The following is a 22,859-nucleotide window of genomic DNA, read 5'->3' on the forward strand; positions in this document are numbered from 1 at the left end:
AAGATCCTTTAATCACATCTATGCATCGTATATCATGCGGTCATAAATAATTGTAAATCTTTTATTTAAAATTGAAAATAAATAAGGGAATTGTTATTGGCACTCCAAAAATGTCATTCTACATTCCAAACTTTCTGTATTTGGAAAGAAAAATACACTTGTGAGGAGTGTAGAATGAGATTTTTTGAGTGCCAATAACACTTCCCATAAATAATACATGACAAAAATTGATCGCACAATATACGATAAATATAAATGATTAGAAGACCACGCGATCCTCACAAAGAACATCTAGAGAGGACCCTTTTATATATGATACATGCGCGACTAAGATTTTTTTTTTTTGTTTAATGATTCATGAATGATATTGGTACATACACGCATTGCATGCCCAACACAACGACCAAGTCAACTGATGTTGACACTAGATCATTATTTAAAATATTCACGAAATTGTATATATTTTTGTTAAATTAAATATCTGAAAAAATAAAAAATTTTGATATGAAAGAAGGTGAAATGCAAAATTCACCAAATATAAGCGAGATATTTAGAAATCAACAATGTTTATCAATTCACTACGTAATTTTTTTTCGAAATCCATTGCAGATTTTGAATCGAATGTGTAACTTCACTCATTTTGTGAGAGTCTCTCATCGTTGCGTGTAAGGGCCTTCAACTATTGCCAATTCATGCCCCCAACCCTAGTTGTGGCTAGGGTTAGTGGCAACTTCATGGTTCTTCTCTGTTTTCTTCTTTATGTTTATCTTCCCCTTGTTTGCAATCTTACTCTTCCTATTATTGTAAACTAAACTAAAAGCCAATCAAGCAATAACCAAAACACAACGATTTCAGAGTTCCTTGAATATAGGAGTACCTCTCTAACAACGAAAACTTTATTGATTACCAACAAATACAAGATAACTCACAAACACAAAATGTTCTAAAGTATACAAACTTATGCCTCTCAAAACTCACTCAAAACTTTATCTCACATCCATCCATTTATACTAATAGATGTCATAGGTTTACACAAAGTCCCTAGAATATAGGAAACCCAATCCTATACTAAACCAAATCCTAAACCAACTAGGAAACACAAATCCAAGTATTTTGCGTCCAAGATATCCTAATCCTTTTTAGTTTAGGCATATTGGTTTAATGCCAAATCAAACAATCTCCACATTGGCATGAAATCCATATCGAGGCATCCAACAACTTCTATCGCTCCACCATATTGCAAGATCAAACTTGCTTCAACTGCACCAAATCCAAGCAGTGCTCGAACTTAGCTGCATTAACCACTTTTGTCAACATATCAGCTAGATTATCTTATGTAGCAACCTTTTTTAGACGAATCTCAACTTCAGCTATCACTTCTCTCACAAAATGACATCGTACATCAATGTGCTTAGTCGTAGCATGATGTACCTGATATCTAGCCAAATAAATGGCAGTTTAGTTGTCATAATATACATCCAACTTGTGTTGTTCTACATCTAAATCTCCTAACAACCCCAATCCACATTGCTTCTTTGATAGCTTCAGCGATCGCCATGTATTTTGTTTCTCTGGTTGATAGTGCCACCGTTGGTTGTAATATTAATCTCCAGCATATTGAACCTTTTGCCATGGTAAATACATACCCAGTCGTCGATCTTCTCTTGTCGAAGTCTCCAGCAAAGTCTGAGTCTACATATCCAACTGAGAACTCACATCTTTCAAAACAAATACCTTTGTCCCTTGTTCCATGTAAATACCTTAGTATCCACTTAGCAACATTCCAATGCTCTCTTCCAGGATTATGCATGAATCATCCAAATTACCATGAAGGAATGCAAGCTTTACGTCTAGTTGTACCTATTCAAGGTTGAATTGTGTAACTAGGGTAAGCACTATTTGAATGAAGGAGTGCTTAACCACAGGAGAAAAAATCTCATTGTAATCTACTCCCTCATTCTAAGCACATCCTTTAGCCACTAGCCTAGCTTTAAATCTCACCAAGTTCTTGTCATCCTCTCCATCCTTCTTTGCATAAACCCATTTGTAGCCAATTGCTTTCCTTCCTCTAGGCAGCTTCACCAATTCCCTAAGTCTTATTCTTGTGAAGGGAGAGCATCTCTCAAACATACATACAAACAAAATAAAATAAGCAATATACTACTTGAATCACCAGTTGAATGACTTTTATACAAATAGACTTGCAGTGTATAATACTGTAATCTAGATACAATACGGTATAAAACATACAATCTATATTTTTGTGTATGATTAATATCCTTTTAAGCAAATACACTTCCAGATAGGCCTATCAACTAATAGCTTGTCATAGAGGGCTGGTTTGATATTGCTGTGATTTGAAAAAAAACTGCTTTTGCTATGCTGTGAGAATAAGCAGCTGTGAAATAAAGTAACAGAGTGTTTGGTAAAGTTTTTTGTAAAAGTGCTTTTGAAAAGAAAAAAAAAAGCAGTATTATAATGTTTGGTAAACTTTTATATAAAACAGATACGAAAAAAGCTGGTTTTTCAAAGCTGGGTTTTGCAGCTTCGTGTTTTTGACTTTTTTTTCATCCAAAACTATGAAAAAAACAAGCTGACGCTGAATGTTTATCAAACACAAAAACAGCTCCTAGCTTTTTTTTATACCATTTTTTTTCAGAATCACCTCAGTATCAAATTAGGTCTGAGTCACATCATAACCTTTGTGGCCATTCTGTAATAGGCCATACTTTTGTGTCAATTAACGACCCAGTTGGACTAACACCGACATAACTTATGTTTTCCTTTGAACTTGAAAAACAAAATAAGCAAATACAATTTTTATTTGAGATATGAAAAAATAAATTTCAGCAAGGACCGAAAAGAAGGCACAATCAAGTTTCATAACACAAAATTCATCAACCCTAAACCCTAATTCCGAGAAAATACCCATAATACCTCCAAAGACACCTAATTTGCATGATTCACAACAAAAAGGGTATAAATACACCAATTTTCGCTGTTAAATTCAAAAGATGACAAAATTAAGATTGGAGTTTCACGGTTCTTACCCAAATTTGCCCACATTCAAGTATACTCACAACCATTCAAGTTCGTATATCCTCAAATGATCATCACCCAGACCAACGTTAAACATGCAACACGAAAATGAATCATATTCCTAAATTTCCAAAGGTGGGGATATTCCGAATATGGACAAAAAACTAAAATAGCTTACCTTCTTGTGTATAGCTTGTCATCCAGAATTCAAAGTTGAAAACATAATGAAGTTCAAAGTATGACGAAGAAGCAGAAGAATTAAAGAGCTGTGCCTATGAAAAAAAAAATGAGAAAGCAGGTACCAGAACAATCTATGAAGAAAAAGAATTGGGTAAATTACATTTTCATATCTCAGTTTTGGGGCCTATTTCAATTCCTTACAACATCTTCAAAACATTTCACTTTCATACCTTAAGTACTATTTTATTTCAAAATAATACTTCCGTTACATTTTCCATTCATTGATCCGTTAAGTGCTGACATGGCTGCCACATATATGCCACGTGGCAAAAATTTTTTTTTTTAATTTTTTTTAATAAACCTAAATCTTCTAAATATATAAATAAAATTAAAAAAAAAACAAAACAAAAAACAGAAACCTTATCCCCCTCATCCTCTTCTTTTCTCCCCGTAACCCCCAACCCCCAAACCCAGAAAAAAAAAAAAAAAAAAAAAAAGGTTAGAAAACTAGATCCCATCACCCCACCCCCCCCCCCCCCCCCCCCCCCCGCGGAGGGCGATGTCGGAGCCTCATCATTTTCCATCCGTCGTTCGCACTCATCCTCCACCTCCTCTGCGCACCCATCTTCCTATCTTCCCCCTTCCAACCTGAGCCCAACCTGTAACTCAGAAAGAAGAAAAAGAAAAAAAACCCAGCGCACCCTCTTTCCTCCTTTACACACCCCACTCCTTAAATCCACACTCATTAGGGAATACGGGATCTAGGTTGTATGGAAATGGAGAGTTTTTTTTTTTTTTTTTTAATTTTATTTTTTTCTGGGTTGCAGGTAGTGGGTGCGGAGGAAGAGGTGGAGGGTGGGTGCATGGTGGGTTTGGGGAAGACGGGAGGGGGAGGAAGATGAAAGATGGGTTTTTTTTTTTCCCCCTCCTCTTCTTCTGGGTTGGGAAAGGGGGGGGGGGGGTAGGGAGGGATGGGGGTTGAGGGTTTAGCTTTTGTTTTTGGTTTTTTTTTTATTATTAGAAGATTTAGGTTTTGTAAAAAAAAAGTTTTAAATTTTTTTTTTGCCACGTGGCATATATGTGGCAGCCACGTCAGCACTTAACGGATCAATAGATGAAAAATGTAACGGATATATTATTTTGAAATAAAATAGTATTTAAGATATGAAAGTGAAATGTTTTGAAGATATTGTAAGGAATTAAAATAGGCCTCAAACCTAAGGTATGAAAATGTAATTTACCCAAAAGAATTTGAGGTGAATGAGTAGATAAATTACTTACATAAAAAGCTCATTTCAGATCAATAATCCCTTTCTCTCCCTGATAACATTTTCCAATTGCAATTAGTAAAATTTTCTTTAATAAGGGGAAAGGCGCAAGTAATAAGCATTAGAAATGGAAACCTGATATAGTGATTAAGGCCCTTGAATTAACTTGCGAAGCTTGAATAGTCAGTCTCTTCACGCGGTTGCAAGAACCAGTCGTTAATTTGAAAATTATTCAATACGTGTTAAAACATGAATCAAAAGCAAATTGATGAAAAAAAAAAATTAGAAGGGATAACGTAAATGACTTATTAATTTTATATGTTACAAAAGAGCAATACTCTTATACCTTCAATCTACAAAACTCATGATCATTAAAAGCAAGAAAAAATTGGAAAAAGAAAAAAGTTGCTTATAATCTGTTTATTTGGTGAAAAACTGCCGAAAGAGAAACAAATGTAAAGAGGCCCCAATATATTTTTACAGACAACCGTACAAAGATGAACAAGTCATACATATTTTGGTGGTGCAAATTGCAAAAGAAAATCTGGTTTTCCTCCGCGCTGTGATGTTTTCTCCACCAGAAAACGTCTCACAATACAGTACCATAAACCAAAATGAGGAATACCTCCGTATGAAAAAATTTGCACTCTCCTACATATTCAACTCAATTACCCAAAATTGAAGCTCCAAAATTTAACCATTTGAATTCTCAAATTACACAAAATTAGTGAAGAAACAAACCCCAAAATTTTTTCAATTCATGAGAGAGCAAGGCCTTGCCTTCAAATTTCTTTGAATGATGGTGTGTTCATTTGCACCATTTTAACATCTTCTCCTGCGAAATTGCATGTAAATAGCTGCTTGTTTTAACTTTTCATCGAATTTACATTAGCAAGGAGTGAAATCACAACTTTCTAAAATAAAATTCAAATAACGTGTATACCTGCACTTTCTATTTTTAAGATAACGTGTATATCTGCATTGTTACCTGGAATATCAAATTATAGATAAATTATTTAAAAGCATTAAACAAAAGTGTGGCGTTCAAATATATTTTATGAATATATGATAAAGTATTTAGACAGTTACTTTGCAAATAATTCTTCAATTCATGAACAACTTGCCCATCTGTGACAAATGAAACAGTGCAGAAGTCAACTTGATCGTCCACTCCAAACTTAATATCTTCCCAATATTTCTATGCAATAAATAAGTTTAGACAACTATATCAATTAGGAAAACAGACCATAAAGAAATAAAAGAGGATTTAATCGACAATTTAGGAGTCCAACCAGTGATAGAAGGCGATGTTGCACTTTTCCTCACTTTTTCTTTTTGTGTTTGTATAGATTCCTCCAACAAAGACAATGCAGGAAAGACAGTGGCCCCAAAAATATCCACATGCGATTTTTTTTTTTTTTTTTTTTTTTAATTTCATAGGGGAGTGATACCTTAGTTCCCTTTAGTGGTAGGGTTAAACTGTAAAAGTCAAAAACACCATTCGGAGTGTGTACAAAATTAAAAATATACCTGTAAGTCCGTGCATAACACATAAAAACAAAATATGAAAGAATGATGATGATAGTCACAAAACCGGTAAAGTTATTCTTCTTCCTTCTTAATTTTCCTTTTTTTCTTACTCTCAATTTTCTCTCTTCTTAATTTGTGAGACATCAAATGTGTCAAGAGTATTATGTTTTTAAGGACAGAAGACTAATAAGCTGATTGTATATAATTAATTATCACAAAGTTAAGAGTTCTGGAAGCCCTTGACAGTGAAAGTTTGACAATTACCTGGTACTTTATCTTGTACAATCTAGCAGCTGATGCATGAGATAACATGATATTATGAGCTACCATGTACGGCTTGGTCGAGGAGTTACCTCTAGAACAGTTGACACCAAATGGAGCTGAAAATCATTGTGGCAGAAGAAATCCAATATATTAACCTCCAAGTATAAAAACATTAGGCTCATTCATTGCAGTCCAATGCAAAACTCTATCCTCAAAATTTTTTTAAGTGTGCATCTACAGATGCAATGAAGTCTTTTCTGCATCCACAAAAGTGTTCCATCATGATCATCTCCAATCCCATTTTCTGCATGTCCCATTTAAAACTCACCCATAAATGTTAGGAATTAACATAGTTTTTCGACTAACCCATCCTCCACACTCCTCGTCAAGTGCCTGTGGGAGATCACTGTAGTGTAAAGTAACACGTGGTTCAACTATTGGTTGAAACAAACAACTTAATTAGTTATGAACATAAGGAATTGGATCACTATAGCTACTAAATTATTAATAATACGTGACATAGCTACTAAAATATATTAATACTAAGTGATATTTTCTTTCTTTAATAGTATAAGCAGGGAACTGTAGAAACATAATTTAGACAGACTGTTACCATAGCTGATCAGTTCATCAATAAGATTGTTGTAATATTTTACATCCTTCGGATGTCCTGTTCCATTTGAGAGAAACAAACCGATTATTGTTTAAGTGTGAAAGCTACTTGTTTTGTTCAATCTGAGTTATAATTTGGTGATCATGCGTACTTGGGATAAGTCTTGACCATGAGATGGAAAATCTATATGCCTTCAAACCAGTATCCACCATTAGTTGAACATCTTCCTACAATGGTATATATAATACATATGATGCGTGCGTATCAAATAGCATCAGTATGTTTCTAATTAGTATGATATGGATTTCTACAATACAAAAAACCGCTTAGTCCCGAATTGTTTCAACAAATAAATGAAAGGATTTCCTCTATTTGTTGATAAAGAATTAGAGCAAACAAAGAGAGAATTAGTCTCATCATGTTTATTCTAATTTAATTTAATAAATTCCCCTAAAATCCCCAAGAACCCCAATTTTAAACCCCAAACAAAGGCAAAAAGGAGAGAGAAAACCCAAATAAAGGGAAATTTGAGGAATTCAACATACCGTAATCAGAGGGAGGACGCTTTCCTATAGTTTAATTCGTCGACGACGACGGCAGTTGTCCACTGTCGCTGTACCTCCAGTACGCATCCGCCATGTTTGAAGCTTGTGGACCGTCACTACTTGGTTTGTAGGCTCCACGGAGAGAGATATGGGGAACGGAGAGAAAGGAAGAGCAGAGGAAGATGAAAGATCATGGATTTTCCATTAGAGAATGAGAGAGAGTAAGATTGAGAGATGAGAGTAGAGGAGAGGAGAACGGAGAAGGGGCTCCCCTTTTGAGATCAGTGAATGGAAGTAACTGGAAAAAGCGTAGCTTCTCCTTTCCTTTTCACGATGACCAACACCTGTCCCTTTGAATTTTTTTATTTTTTTACACCGATGGCATGGCCGTAAATAAACTAAAACTCATCCCAAATCACTGTTCAATTATACAGTGCAATTTCTCCCCCTTCTTTAGACTAAAGTAATGCGATTGATTAGAAGGGCTCTTGCTAGAAACAACTCGAAATTCTTATTAAATATGCTAAGTACTTTTTCTAGAAAGTCATTTTGAAGTGTTTCTTCTTTTCTTCTTGAAGAAAAAGAAACACATAACATGTTCTTCTTTAAGAAGTGCTTTATCTTGAAGAAAAAGAAACACATAACATGTTCTTCTTTAAGAAGTGTTTTATGATCCATAAGTACTTTTGACATTTTCTCTCAAATGTAGTCGTAAGCTCTTAATTGTCAAGAAGATTTGTAAAGCATATGGAATGGTTTTCTAAGTTTAACATTTCCAAACATGCCCGAAAACCTATGTGATTGAGGTGTGTATATGGTATATACAGAAAAGTGGTTTTTCTGTAGTCTCTTTTTAAGTTTTAGATGATAAGATGAAGTCGTTGAAGTGAATGGAGGTTAATGATTTGTTTAGTTCTCCATGTTGCCCTATTCAATTATGCCGAAAATCAGTCAAAGATTGTTTAGTTATTTAAACATAATCAAATAAATTAACGGTTCATCATGAATATGTTAGTTACCTACATCGTTGATTTATTTTGATACATTTAGATAACCAAACGTTTCTCAATTCGAATGATTTTATTTTTTTTGTTCGGATAATCTTCAAATGACCATTAAAAGATTAAATGATTTCGATTATAAATTTTTTAATATAAATATATGTTATTTGCATGTAGTGAAATCTCTCTCTCCTCCATGTGCATTACAACTTCATTAAAATATCTCTCTCTCCTCCGCTGAATGAATAAATATTAGAATTTTGTTTATTAGTGAAATAAAATATTGAAATTTGTTGAATTTGTTGAAACGTTTGTCAACAAATATTTATTTGAAGAGCCACATTTGTATAAGTTGTTGTAGATGCTCTTGAGTCTTGACGCTACTTAATATGCAATGTGGTCACTAGTTGTGTTATCCTCAAACATTTTTAGAGTAGTTTTAAATATCGTTTTGTTATTAAAAAGAATTCACTAACTTAAATTCAGTGATTCAGTTAGAAAATTTGTTTCACAGGTACACTTTATTTGCGGGTCTGTTTCCATTATTGTCAAGAGGAACACTTCCATTGGGGAAGGTTGAAGAGATATCTCAGACAATTGACTCTGAGAATTTCACCGTACAAAACTCTGTCCAGTTCGCTGAACAAGCTACCACTTCTATCAGCACCAACACCACCATATTTGAAGTCCGAAGCCCCAACTTTAGTCCGGTAGTTTCAGTTGTTGCCATCTACTTCCATAGATTACAAATTGTTACAATTCAAAGGCAGTTTACTTAAATGCGGCATTTGTTTTACGAGATTATACAGCACGTGAGAGGCAAATGTGAGATGTTTTTACACTTCCCAAAACCCCCAAATTATTCTCACATTTATCACTCACGTGCTATTTTATTGACGGAACCAAGCTTTTTTTAACAACTAGTAAACTACAGAACCTTGGTAGAATAATATGAAATGGTTGTTGCATGATCAGAACAATTTTTTGTCCAAGTGTTTATGTCCTCTTGAAAGCTAGCTAGCTCATTAAATTTTGAAAGAACAAACATAATTCAATTTAGGGTTCTTTGGGACGTTGGAAACTAATTATGAAACTATTGATTCAACCCTATCCAAGCCACTGCTTCATCTGTTGTAAGACCATCTCCAGCCAACCCTTTTAAGTTCTCCATCTCTAGTAGCAATGCCGAATCGTGGTTGCTAACCAGGCACCTCGACGGAGAGTTCCTGATAACGAGGGGAAACAACGGCAGTGTGTTCGTGCTAATCAAGGAAGGCAGCCCCCTCTTGACTCCCTGAACAAAACTCGGCATAGCAACTTTTATGGTGTGTTAATATGTATGTACTTGTTCAAGGACATGAGTTGTAATTTTCAGATTTGGATCCCCTTTGGATTTGGATCCCATTTGGATTTTCTTTGTGAGATCCTAGAAATCCACATATCCTATGAAGATCCTTAGAAATCCTCACATTCTAAGAATATGAAGATCCTTATAATCCTCACAAAGAGGATCTAGTGAGGATCCTCATCTGTAATTTTCTACAATGAATAAATAAAATTGAATATGTCTTGATAAACAATGTGGTACATAGCAGACGTAGACGTACCCAAGTTGGCTAGTCTGCATTCCCTAGCAAAGCTACATAGATGCAAGCAGGTGCAGTCGAATCTCTGGTCGTCGGAAATCGACCCTAAGAGAAGGAATCCGCCCCTTTGATTTCTTTGAACTGAACATGCACTGCACCCGGCGTTGATGTTGCGCCTTCACAGCCTTTTTTGGGTTGCAATCAATATAAGCCCATATGAATATTGAAAATTTAAAAAATTTTAAATTTAAAAAAAAATCCCAAACTTCCCCCTCCCTCTTCGACTCCCCAACCCATCTCCTCCCTCTCCTCTAACCTCTTCGCCTCCCCTCCCTTCTCTTTCCCCAAGTTAACCCAGGCAAAACCGACCCATGCGAACCCTAACCTACACATCCACGTTCAGAGGCAAGATTCGCTATTTTGGACACCCCCAATTGGCATCAGAGGTAAAAGTTTCAAACCCAGATGAAAAAGCTTCAAGCTGTCATGCTTAAACACATGAACACATCAAGCTTCTCACTTCCCCTAAATGAATTTGGATGTTTAATGCAAAGACTGCAATGAGAAATTAAAACACAACATTTTTATCTGACTAATGGAAAACGAGTTTTTGGTATCCTTAGTTCACGCAAATTGCATATCCTGCAAACCAGAAGACCCAAAACTTCAAACATCAAGGACCTAAATTTCATATGCTAAAATAGAATAAAATAAAGGGAACTCTTGTTGAGTATGAATCCCACTTTGAAGAGATGATGAACCTTATATGAGCTTATAAGAGGTTAGACTACTCCCTATATTGCCAATTGGTTTTATAGTGGAACCCCAACTTTCTTTATAGTATCAGAGTAAGTTATCTCACGTGTGTAACTCAACGGCCACACGTGCTTCACGTCATCCCGTGGTGTTGTCCACGTGTTAGGCTTGAAAATTCACCACACATAAGGAGGCGTGTTGAGTATAAATTTCACATTGATGAGGGGATGGATTTTGTATGGGCTTATAAGACCAACTCCAACCCTTGGAGTAAGTCCTAAATTTTCCCTTCTATTCCTCCCATTTCTCTCCAACTCATGTTCTAAAATTAAGTTAAGTGTTAAAACCTAAAAAAAAAAAAAAAACACAAATTCCCCCCAAAATTTAGCCCAAAACACCTGATGGAGCCCAAATGTGAGAGTGAAAAAACTAATGTGAAACCCAAATGCCCAAAACCTACTCTCGGATGCGCTCAATGCACTAGGACCAAAACCAGCGGGACCTCACCCATGTGGGCATATCCCCCGCGTGTTAGATGGCTTAATAGCCTAACGGCTAGTTTTTGTGATCCAACGGCCACATTTAAATGGGCCGTTGGTTGATTCAATGGTCACATTTAAATGGGTCGTTGGTTGATCCAACGGTCCACGTTCAAATTTTTTTATATATATTTATTGAATCCAACTGCTGAAATCGAATATAATCAAATCTAACGGTAAAAAAAAAATAAAAAAGATAAAAAAAAGATCTAATGGCCCAAATTTATATCCAACGGTTAAAATAATTTTAACTCAAAATTCATCCAAAATTATTTAACTCATGTGTCGATTTAATGTTTTTCAACATTTATCGAAATTTAAATATTTTTAAGTTAAAATGTTCATAAAATTAATTTAGGATAGTCTACATAATTATTTTTTTTAAAGTTAATCTAAAAAAATTAGCCTAGATTCATTTTTTAATAATCTGGGGCTTAAAATTTTAAGCCAAAAGGGTTGGACCAGAAAAACTGTTTCTGGGTTAAAACATAATTTTCTAGGCTAAAAATTTTAGGCTTTACTCCAAGTTGAAGATGGTCTAAGAGGTTAAGCTACTCTCCATATTACTAATTAGTTTTATGGTGTAACCCCAAACTTTCTTCAACTCTTACCTTCCAATTATCAAAGACAAAGGACTGCCACTACCATTATTGTGAGAGAAATGAGTGGAATCAATCAATCATTCAGTGGAACTTCTTCAGGGCAAATTTTGTAATTTTTATTTTTTTGGAAAACAAAAGTACAAGGAATGAAAGGAAAAAGAACTTCAAAGAAGGAAGCATTAATGAAGCACAGATGGAGAAAAAAAAAAGGTTTTTCTCCAAAACCCAGATGGAAAATTCAACGATTTTCTATACCAAAAGAGGGAATCACAAAAGGGAGAAAAAATGAGGGTTTTTCTCAATCCTCAGATGGAGAAAAAAGGTTTTTTCTAATTTTTTTTCTTAATGCCAAGAATTTGAACCTGACCGGCGAGTGAGCATTGTAACCACCGAACCGTACTGCATTGAATCGAAGAGGTCATGACTTGGCGTCATGGACCGGGACCTTAATCCACCTCCCGAGTTGTAGAACGAGGAGGCTGAGGGCAGGAGCGCAAAATCATCCGACCGTTGATCAACGAAGAAGATGAAGAGGTCGAGGAATAGGTCCACTTGTCGGGTTCGGCGGAGTGGGAGTTGAGGAGGAGGGAGCACTGGGGAGGGAGGGGTGAGACCCAGGCCAGGTGAGGAGGATGAGGGGCTTGGATTTGGGCGGTGGTGGTGAGGAAGGCGATTGTGAGGAAGGCAATAGGGTTTAGGATTTTTTTTTTTTAAATTTTTTATTATTCTTTTATTTTTAATTTTAATTTCTTAATTTAATTTTTTATTTTTTAAAATTTTCACGTGGACCTATATTGACACATGGCGCCAAGTCATTGTCTACGTGGATGCCACGTCATCAGTTAACAAAGGTTCTGACGAAAACTTAATGGATGTATAAAAGTATCCCAAATTATGACTTTAGGTACTAGACTGGAACGAAAAAAACATGATGATGTATGAAATGTTGAAAATCAATAAACTTTAAGATAGTAAATTGAGATTAACCTCAAAATGGATTCTTTTGTCTGGTTTGTAATGTTTATTAGGCCCAAATGCTTAAGCTAGTATTAGGGCTAGTGTCATGAGTTCGTCTAGACAATAATTGTTGAGTGGCATTTCCATGAACATATCCATTGTGATTGCCTGCACATTTCTTGTTCCTTCTCACCAGAATAGTGAAGGCTCTTTATCTAGCTTGTGAATCCATACATTAATTTAATAAGATGCTTATTCACCATCAAGTTAATCTAATAGAGGTTATAGAAGAAAAAGAGCCTTTCAACAATAGCAAAGCATCTAGAAGAAAAAAAGTCACGAACAAAAAACAAAAACTGGTCGAGTGAAATGGCGTGTTTTCTCGACCTTTGCCACTTCTGCTTATATTCATGGTCAACAAAGAAGGATATACCACAATTGTTGTTCTTTGACTGCAACAATTTTAGTACTATGGCGTGTTTTCTCGACCTTTGCCACTTCTGCTTATATTCATGGTCAACAAAGAAGGATATACCACAATTGTTGTTCTTTGACTGCAACAATTTTAGTACTGCGAAATTAGGTAGGTGAAAGAAGATTGAAAGTACATAGTAGACTTGAGTGTCAAAAAAGATAGCCCCCTTTTTTACATTCAATGAAGATGTCAAGAAAGATAGCCCCCTTCTTAAATCCAAATTGTTTCTTTCAAATTTCTCAATTCAAATGAGCCTAATGCCCTCAATGGTTTATTGATTAATGGCTTTATTAATAAAATGAATTGTTATTGACACTCTAAAAATCTCATTTTGCACTCCAAACTTTCTATAATTAGAAGGAAAAAATACACTTGTGAGGAGTGTAAATTGAGATTTTTGGAGTGTTAATAACAGTTCACATTGATAAATTTTAATTTTATTGCTAATTTCATCTTGTACTTGATGGTAATTATGCAATAGGATAAAAAAGACATCTCATATTTAAAATTTAAGTTGGGTGTAGAGTGAGATTATATGGGTTCAAATAAAAATTTTCAAAATAAATATGTATAACTCCTACTTTTCTGTTGTCAAGTGTGACATCCCACATCGCCTAGGGGAATGATCCTTAAATGTATATTCTCATCCTTACTTAGCACGAGGGCTTTTGGGAACTCACTGGCTTCGGGTTTCGTAGGAACTCCGAAGTTAAGCGAGAAGGGGGCCAGAGCAATCCCATGATGGGTGACCCACTAGGAAGTTGCTCGTGAGTTCCCAAAAACAAAATCGTGAGGGAATGGTAAGCCCAAAGCGGATAATATCGTGCTACAGTGGTGGAGTGGGCCCGAGAAGTGATCCGTCCCGGGCCGGGATGTGACATCAAGTGTATAACTCATACTATTCGCTAGGCAAATGAGATATGTTATCGTTTTATTAATACGATGTTAGTTGAACAATGTTAGTGAACAAGTTAAACTCTAAGACTAATACTTTTTTTTCCTCTCTCATTGTACCTTAAGGGGGCGTTTGTTTGCCCTCATTAAGTCGGATTGGACTGGACTGGACTAGCTATTAGTCCAATACTGTGTTTGTTCCATGCTGAGACTAACATTAATAAGACTAAAGGGGACTAGTATGGACAAAACCCTTCAGTAAGAGGTCTTAGCGAGACCCCCCAATAACCATGGGACTAGCTAAGACTATCCTTTCTTTCTCGTCCTCGTCATGCTCAACGACCACTCCCGACAGACTCCTCGTCATCTCCGGTCACCTAGATCAATCAGTAACTTTCCGACTCTCTTTCAGATCCATTTCACAACCAACTTTCATATAAAATATACCAAATTGAAGCTAGGAGTGACAAGATTACGATTTTACCTGAATCGAGGCGAAAATATGGTCGAATGTGGCCGGAAAATGGCCTAGAAGTCTCGACCTGTTTGGGCTTCTTCAAATCCATGACAGATTCGAGCATGCAAAGCTAAGATCTCGGTACAGGGATGGTGATGGATTTTTTGGCGGTGCTAACTTCATCCAATTTAACGAGGGTTGGCCGGAAAACACATCGGGAAACCTGCAACTCGTCGGGAAAATTGGAGCCGTGAGGTTCCGTTCGAACAACGCATAGCTAAAGAGGGAGGGAGGACAAAGAAATAGAGATTGGAATCAATAAGGAGTTTGACCAGGAATGAGAAAGAGACATGAATTGAGAGGTCTGAGAGGAAAAAAAGAGGAAGAGGGTGGGACGATGAGAGAAGAGGAAAACAGTGGGACGAAAATGGTAGGAAAAGATGGAGAAAAAGATAAGATCATAATAAAATATTAATAATTTATATATTAAATAATATAATATTAGAATTTGTTATTATCCAGCTTCTTAGTCCAATACTGCACCAAACGCTTCACTAAGTTAGTCCAGTTTAGCCTAGTCTAAGTCAGTCCAGCTTAGTCCTAGAAGCTAATCCAATCCGAGATAGTTTGGCGCAACAAACGCCCCCTAATGGACTAAGACTATAAGAAACGGTGTTTAAATCATCCTTCAAATAATACGGTAGGTCCAAATCCTTCTTTGAAAATTTCGATAGTTATCTAGAATGATTTGGTCATCTAAAAAATTTTCGGACCTTTTACCCTTTTAAATTCCACCCCTACCCTCGACAATTTCCGGCTTCGCCACTGTTTACACCTAAATTGGAATCTCCTTTCAATAATTTATTATTTTGACTTAGATTTGGACATCTTTCGAATTTAAAAATATATTTTATATTATAGCGACACACTTTTCGATCCTTTATGCTTTTTATCCAACATTCTTTTTTCTTTCAGATTTCTCAATTCAAATGAGCCTAATGCCCTCAATGGTTTATTGATTAGTGGGTTTATTGATAAAGGGAATTGCTATTGGCACCCCAAAAATCTCATTTTACACTCCAAACTTTCTATAATTAGAAGGAAAAATACACTTGTGAGGAGTGTATATTGAGATTTTTGGAGTCTTAATAACAGTTCACATTGATAAATTTTAATTTTATTGTTAATTTCATCTTGTACTTGATGGTAATTATGCAATAGAATAAAAAAGACAGCTCATATTTAAAATTTAAGTTAGGTGTAGAGTGAGGTTATATGGGTTCAAATAAAATTTTCCAAAATAAATGTGTATAACTCCTACTTTTCTGTTGTCAAGTATATAACTCATACTATTTGCTAGGCAAATGAGATATGTTATCATTTTATTAATACGATGTTAGTTGAACAATGTTAGTGAACATGTTAAACTCTAAGACTAAGACCTTTTTTTTCATCTCTCATTGTGATATCCCGTCCTAAAATTAATATTTTATTTTATTCTTAACTTGTTCGTTAATTCTCCAATTTTGAGAAAACGAAGTAAGGCATACTTTAGTCATTTTCAAATTTCTCGACCTTTTCTGTCAACTCTTGAGTTGGTTAGGTAGAGTTCGATTCCATGAGCACGTAGGCGTAAACGGATCTTAATTCTGAATCAGAACGAAGAAGTTAGAGTCTTTGGAAGTTGGTGGCATATTGGTAATTTTACCAAAATGCTATAATTGGAGAGAAACCTCCAGAAAATGGGGAAGGTTTCTGAAAAAAAAGGGGAGGGGCTGCTGCTAACTCGTTTTAGGGGCGAATTGGACCCATTAAACCACAAACTTGACCCACTTGTATCTCCTTCATCCAAGCTCCGTTTTGACTGATCTTGGTGTCCATGGAAAGCTCTTGACGAGTTCTACATCTATGTAGTGTTAGATTTCCATTTTTCTAGGTCGAAGCCACAAAGTGCCGAGGGTTTTCCGGCGAGTTTTCTTATTTTACGGTGATTTCGACAACGATTATCGTCGATCACCACTACCAATAGACTCCCCTCAACCCCCAAATCAAGGTCTAAGTATTGGATGTGGCGTCGGAGTTCGTTTTGGCGATGAATCGAGGAACACCCATTTCTAAGGTTTTCGGCGGGTTTGGATGAAATTGGGGCAGTTCCCGGCTGAATTGGACTTGGTCACAAGTATAAAAATTGCTCCCCTCACTGAGATATACTTGCCTGTACAATTTGGTAATTTTTGGAAATTATTGAATTTTCCGGCGAGTCGGGGCGGCCGACCACCACCAGCGGCGGCACTTTGGCCAGTGGGCCGACGATGCCTTTCTAAGTTCAATTAGAGGTCCTGAATTTGTAATTGATGTCCGTATGACATAAATTGATTGTTTAAGTTAGTTTCATTACGATACATTACTTGATCAAAATATGAATCAACAATTCGACCGTTAAATCGTCACCAAATCTTAATGCATTATAGAACATAATATTTAGTTAAAATTAGTATTAATAGAGGCTCAGTGAGGCTTTGCGGCTTATCTCGGTGAGTGACTTTAATATATTTGATATAGTGACTACCCGATTTTTTATATTAATATCCTTCGTGGATATGGCTTGGTTTTATAAATTTGTTTTCTGTTAAAACGTGATTTAATTTATAAATGTGTTTTCTGTTAAAATGTGATTCTTTTATAATTGGCCATTGATCTATTTTTATTAAATGTGAATTGATTCATGGATTGGTAATATTTGTGAAAAAGTGATTTGAAATGCATATTGAAAAGTTTGTTAAACCTAAAGGCTAGTAGGGGACCGTTACCCTAGTGTCACGGGGTTAGGTGACACCGAGTCTGCACCATGTAGCAGTCGTAAATGGATGGTCCCACTTGGTTAAAACGCGTTGGGGATCATACTATTTATGGATCGCGCTTGGTTAATCCTCGTTGGGCGATCTTTATGGCCATTTTTACTTAGGGGTGATCATGCTTGGTTAATCCTCATTGGGTGATCACTGCCTAACAGTTTTGTAGGTGTGACTCTGCTTGGTTAATCCGCGTTGGGGGGTCACTACCTACTTGGTTATCTTAACCCTGCTTGGTTAAACTGTGTTGGGGGGTCACTAGTGGTCCTGCTTGGTTAATCTGCAGTGGGGGACCATACTATATATGGATCACGCTTGGTTAATCCGCGTTGGGTGATCCTTATGGTTATACACATTTAGGAGTGATCATGCTTGGTTAATCCACATTGGTTGATCACTTCCTAACAGTTGTAGGAGTGACTCTGCTTGGTTAATCCGCGTTGGGGGGTCACTGCCTACTTGGTTACTTTCTAAGGGGTGGCTTTGCTTGGTTAATCTGCTTTGGGGGCCACTTCTTGTTTGGTTACTTATGTAGGCTTTGGCCAAACTGCGTCCCTCTAGCCCTAGTTTTTAATGCACATATGAACGATGGTTTTTGGGAATCTTGTGGTTTGAATTAGAAAAAACGTTGGATGTCTGGGTGACTCATTCGGAGTTTTCAGTGACCTGATTATGATTTCATAAAGCAGGATTCCATACTTGGTGTTTATAGAGTATGATCAATGGTTTGTTTTTGTTGAATATCACATACTTGTATTATTGTCACTCACCCGAGCCTCACAGCTTATCCGAGTGCTTGATTTACCAATGTACCATTCCCATAATGTAGGCATTGATTTTACATGTGATAGGTCTGGGTAGATTACGAGAAACCACTTGATATTTTGGTTCTGTTGAGTGGTCTGGAACCCGATGTTGTTGGATTCCGTTGAGTGGTCCGGAATCCTTGCTCTTCTTCATTTCCATAAGGTTATCTTAGAATCCTAGATTCGAGTGAATGGGAATTACCCACAATAGATCTTGTGAATACAAATTAGAATTACCATGTTATTATTCATAATCCAAGTAGGGATTATATAGAGTTAATTGGTTAAATTCGTGAAATGATATGTTATCGCATCATTTGATTAACGTAATTAAATGCTAAGATCGTGCATCTTTGATTCATGAATTGATTAATTGACGGGATTGTGGAATGACGTTGGATAAGAATGTTGTTATTATGATTATTTTAGTTGATCAATGTTTCTAGAGAATAATATTGTGCATTGTTAATTCTTTAATATGTTACACACTATGAATTGTGATTTTATGTGTGAAACATGATGATTTATGTGATGGGTGAAGTGGAAATGTTAATCGTCATGTGGGATTGTTATGTTGGATACCATTGTTATTGTTATGATTAGATTTGTTGATAAATATGGCTAGAGAATATGATTGTGCTTCATCGTTTGTTCTTTGAAATATTGCATGATATGCATTGTGGTATATTGTTGGGACATAACGATTTATGTGATGAAGGTTTGAGTGTAGTGAAATAATGAACTACGAATGGCTTGATCCCTATTTAGGGTACGTAGGCAGTCTAACGAGGATGTTAGATGCAGCCATAAAGTCTACGAAGAATTATTGCGTAGTTGGATCTTAAGTTGTGTTTTGCCCGGAGGCGGGGTATGTTAGAGATACGGGTATTTTGTGACGTTACGTGTCGATCCTAGACGTATGTCGGGATCGGGGTGTGACACTCATTGTACCGCAATGGACTAATACTATAAGAAACGGTGTTGAAATCATCCTTCAAATAATACGGTAGGTCCAAATCCCTCTTTGAAAATTTCGAGTAGTTATCTAGAAGGATTTGGTCATCTAAAAATTTTTCGGACCTTTTACCCGTTTAAATTTCGCCCTTGCCCTCGACAATTTCTGGCTTCGCCATTGTTTACACCTAAATTGGAATCTCCTTTCAGTAATGTATTATTTCGACTTAGATTTGGACATCTTTCAAATTTAAAAATATATTTTATATTATAGCGAGACGTGCCACACACTTGGTGAAAAGAGTCTACAATTGGATACTATTAAACCAAGCAAAGGTAGATGCTTGCTTGGATAATGAATAAAGTACATATAACTAAGAAACAATAAGTTAGTAACCTTTACTCTTCGATCCTTTCTGCTTTTTATCCAACATCTTTTTTCTTTCAGATTTCTCAATTCAAATGAGCCTAATGCCCTCAGTAGTTTATTGGTTAGTGGGTTTATTGATGGTGAAAGGAGTCTACAATTGGATACTATTAAACCAAGCAAAAGGTAGATGCTTGCTTGGATAATGGATAAAGCACATATAGCTAAGAAACAATAAGTTAGTAACCTTTACTCTTCGATCCTTTCTGCTTTTTATCCAACATTCTTTTTCCTTTCAGATTTCTCAATTCAAATGAGCCCAATGCCCTCAGTGGTTTATTGATACGGGGAATTATTATTGGCACTTCAAAATTTTCATTTTACATTCTAAACTTTCTATAATTAGAAGGAAAAATGCACTTGTGAGGAGTATAGATTGAGATTTTTGGAGTGTTAATAACAGTTCACATTGATAAATTTTAATTTTATGGTTAATTTCATCTTGTACTTTATGGTAATTATGCAATAGGATAAAAAAGACATCTCACATTTAAAATTTAAGTTGGGTGTAAAGTGAGATTATATGGATTCAAATAAAATTTTCCAAAATAAATGTGTATAACTCCTACTTTTCTGTTGTTAAGTATCTAACACATACTATTCGCTAGGCAAATGAAATATGTTATCGTTTTATTAATACGATATTAGTTGAACAATGTTAGTTAACATGTTAAACTCTAAGACTAAGACCTTTTTTTCCTCTCTCATTGTACCGTAATGGACTAATACTATAAGAAACGGTGTTTAAATTATCCTTCAAATAGTACAGTAGGTCCAAATCCTTATTTGAAAAGTCCGAGTAGTTATCTAGAAGGATTTGGTCATCTAAAAAATTTTCGAACCTTTTACCCTTTTAAATTCCATCCCTGCCGTCGATAATTTCTGACTTCGCCACTATCTACATCTAAATTGGAATCTCCTTTTAGTAATTTATTATTTTAACTTAGATTTGGACATTTTTCGAATTTAAAAATATGTTTTATATTATAATGAGACATGTGTTGCACACTTCGGGAAAAGAGTCTATAATTGGATACTAATAAACTAAGCAAAGGTAGATGCTTGTTTGGATAATGGATAACGCACATATAGCTAAGAAACAATTGGGAACCTTTACTCTTCGATCCTTTATGTTTTTTTATCCAACATTCTATGTTAATTGAGTAACCATACAGCAAGGTAGATGACCGAAAGAAAGAAAAAAAAAAAAAAAAGAAAAAAAAGGCTTAGATGTTTGTACGGATAGAGCAGATCCAGCTGGAAAATGGTAACCTTAATGTTCGATCAGTTTAAGCTTTATTATTTCAAACCATATAGCAAAAGACACTGCTTAATCTGTTGCAGACAATCTCCAGCCGACACCCTTTCAAAGGACATGAAATGTAATTTTCTACAAAAACTGAATATTTCTTGAGAAATAACGAAAATCCTATTCTTAGGGGCCCTATAGACGGTACAAATAATGGTACAAATACATAATAATTGTAGAACTACAAGACTTGGAGAAATAATGTTGTGCAATTGTTGAAGGAAGTTGTTATTGACACTTCAAAAATCTCATTTTGTACTTCAAACTTTCTATAATTATAAAGAAAAATACATTTGTGAGAAATGTAGAATGAGATTTGTAGAGTACTAATAACAGTTCCCATTATTGAAAATTAATACAGTAGAAAGAACAAACCTAGACTTAGCAAAGTTGACTAATCTACACTCAAATTTGAATCTCCTATTCTGTTGTTTCGATTAGATTAAAACTTCCCTTGAATTAAAAAATTTAATAAATATACACACACACACACACATATTCTTTAAGAGAATGGACTCCCATTTTTTTTTTAACATTGGATTAGTTTTGGGGCCCATATCACATCGAACTTTGACGATTTGAACCATCTATTTTTCAAGTTGCACCTCATAGATTATCCTTGCAAGATATTGGCCAAATCGAAAATATTCTAGGCATCTAATTGAGTTTAAAGAAATTGTCGAACACTATGTTCTAAGAGATATTAAAATTTCATCATGACAATTAACTAGGCAAATGGTTTCGAATTGAAATGATTTTTTGCATATATGATCTATGAATCGAGACTTGCAAAATAGACAATTCAGATTGTTAAAGTTCTATGTGGAATGAGTCCACAACTAATCCACTTATTTGAAAAAAAAGTGAGAATCACTTCTCTTAAAGGGCCTAATATATATACATACTAACCTTCATACACGTGCTTATACACATGCAAAAGACATTTTTTGAATTACCGCACGCTGCACGCCCCTAAAGATCTTTTATGTGTGTCTAAAGTCCAAACCACATGCTTGGCAAGCGTCTCATTTTTTAATTAAGGACTCAATTTTTATTACACAAAGTATGAAACAATCTTGTTGCATTGTGAAAAGGTTTGAACTAAATGAATAATATTAGACCATGCTAGAAGAAACCCATGGATATTCCACGTAATAGTGAGATACTATTTAAAAAATAAAAAAAAACAAATTTTTCTATGACAAAAAAAATACACCATGACGAAATTACCCCTGTATTATTTTGGGCTGTTTTTGAACTTTTTTGTTTGGGGGACATTTCTGTCCCATTATTTTGGTGAAGCCTATGACCTCAAAAGGGGCTACCGGCTTTATATATAAAAGATGATATATATATATATATATATATATATATATATATATATATATATAGATATATAGATACACACACATGGGTAATGCCAGGAAAACTACATTTGGAGACTAAATTTGCAAACTAAATGATGTGTCACTAATAGGAATAAACACGTTTATCAACGTTCGAGTAATGAACCAATCATCAACTTCCATGTCCCTTAGTTTCCAAAACTTTGTCTACAAATTTAATCTCCCTAGCATTACCCTATATATACACACACACATGTGTTGCACCCTTGATGAACTTAATCTACGATAGAAAATTAATAAACTAAACAAAGGTACATGCTTGTACGGATAAAGCACATCCGGCCAAAAAATAAAATACAAATAAGGATCCATTCCCTTAAATTGCCTGCTAATATACATATGTAGACATGTGTTGCACGCTTGGTGAACAAAATCTACAATAGGAAACTAATAAACTAA

The 22,859-nt window shown here is 35.3% G+C and overlaps 1 protein-coding gene and 1 pseudogene across 11 annotated transcripts; one reads left to right on the plus strand and one right to left on the minus strand.

Annotated features, from left to right (window-relative positions):
• Nucleotides 1–4,933: 4,933 nt before the first annotated feature.
• On the minus strand, nt 4,934–7,786 carry LOC148696506 (pyruvate kinase isozyme G, chloroplastic-like). 11 transcript variants are annotated; one of them, XR_015962181.1, is made up of 7 exons: nt 7,440–7,786; nt 6,895–6,951; nt 6,610–6,715; nt 5,780–6,538; nt 5,577–5,685; nt 5,431–5,475; nt 4,934–5,322 (listed from the first exon to the last, which is right to left on the minus strand). XR_015962181.1 is itself a non-coding variant. In XM_088693545.1 (7 exons), exons 4-7 carry the CDS (start codon nt 6,345–6,347, stop codon nt 5,270–5,272), a joined length of 273 nt encoding a protein of 90 aa, XP_088549671.1. In that variant the 5' UTR covers nt 6,348–6,715; nt 6,895–6,951; nt 7,046–7,121; nt 7,440–7,747; the 3' UTR covers nt 4,934–5,269. The 11 variants fall into 11 exon arrangements, 8 of the variants coding, with proteins under 8 accessions (XP_088549671.1, XP_088549672.1, XP_088549675.1 ...); XM_088693545.1 differs by adding an exon at nt 7,046–7,121 and having other exon boundaries at nt 6,282–6,715; nt 7,440–7,747; XM_088693546.1 differs by having other exon boundaries at nt 6,282–6,538; nt 6,610–7,121; nt 7,440–7,748.
• Nucleotides 7,787–8,834: 1,048 nt separating this feature from the next.
• Nucleotides 8,835–9,741, plus strand: LOC148696507 (plastid-lipid-associated protein, chloroplastic pseudogene; annotated as a pseudogene).
• Nucleotides 9,742–22,859: the final 13,118 nt, after the last annotated feature.

The sequence above is a fragment of the Pyrus communis genome, chromosome 5 (assembly GCF_041283825.1).
Source record: "Pyrus communis isolate YQ-2024b chromosome 5, ASM4128382v1, whole genome shotgun sequence".
NCBI classification, from domain to species: domain Eukaryota; kingdom Viridiplantae; phylum Streptophyta; class Magnoliopsida; order Rosales; family Rosaceae; genus Pyrus; species Pyrus communis.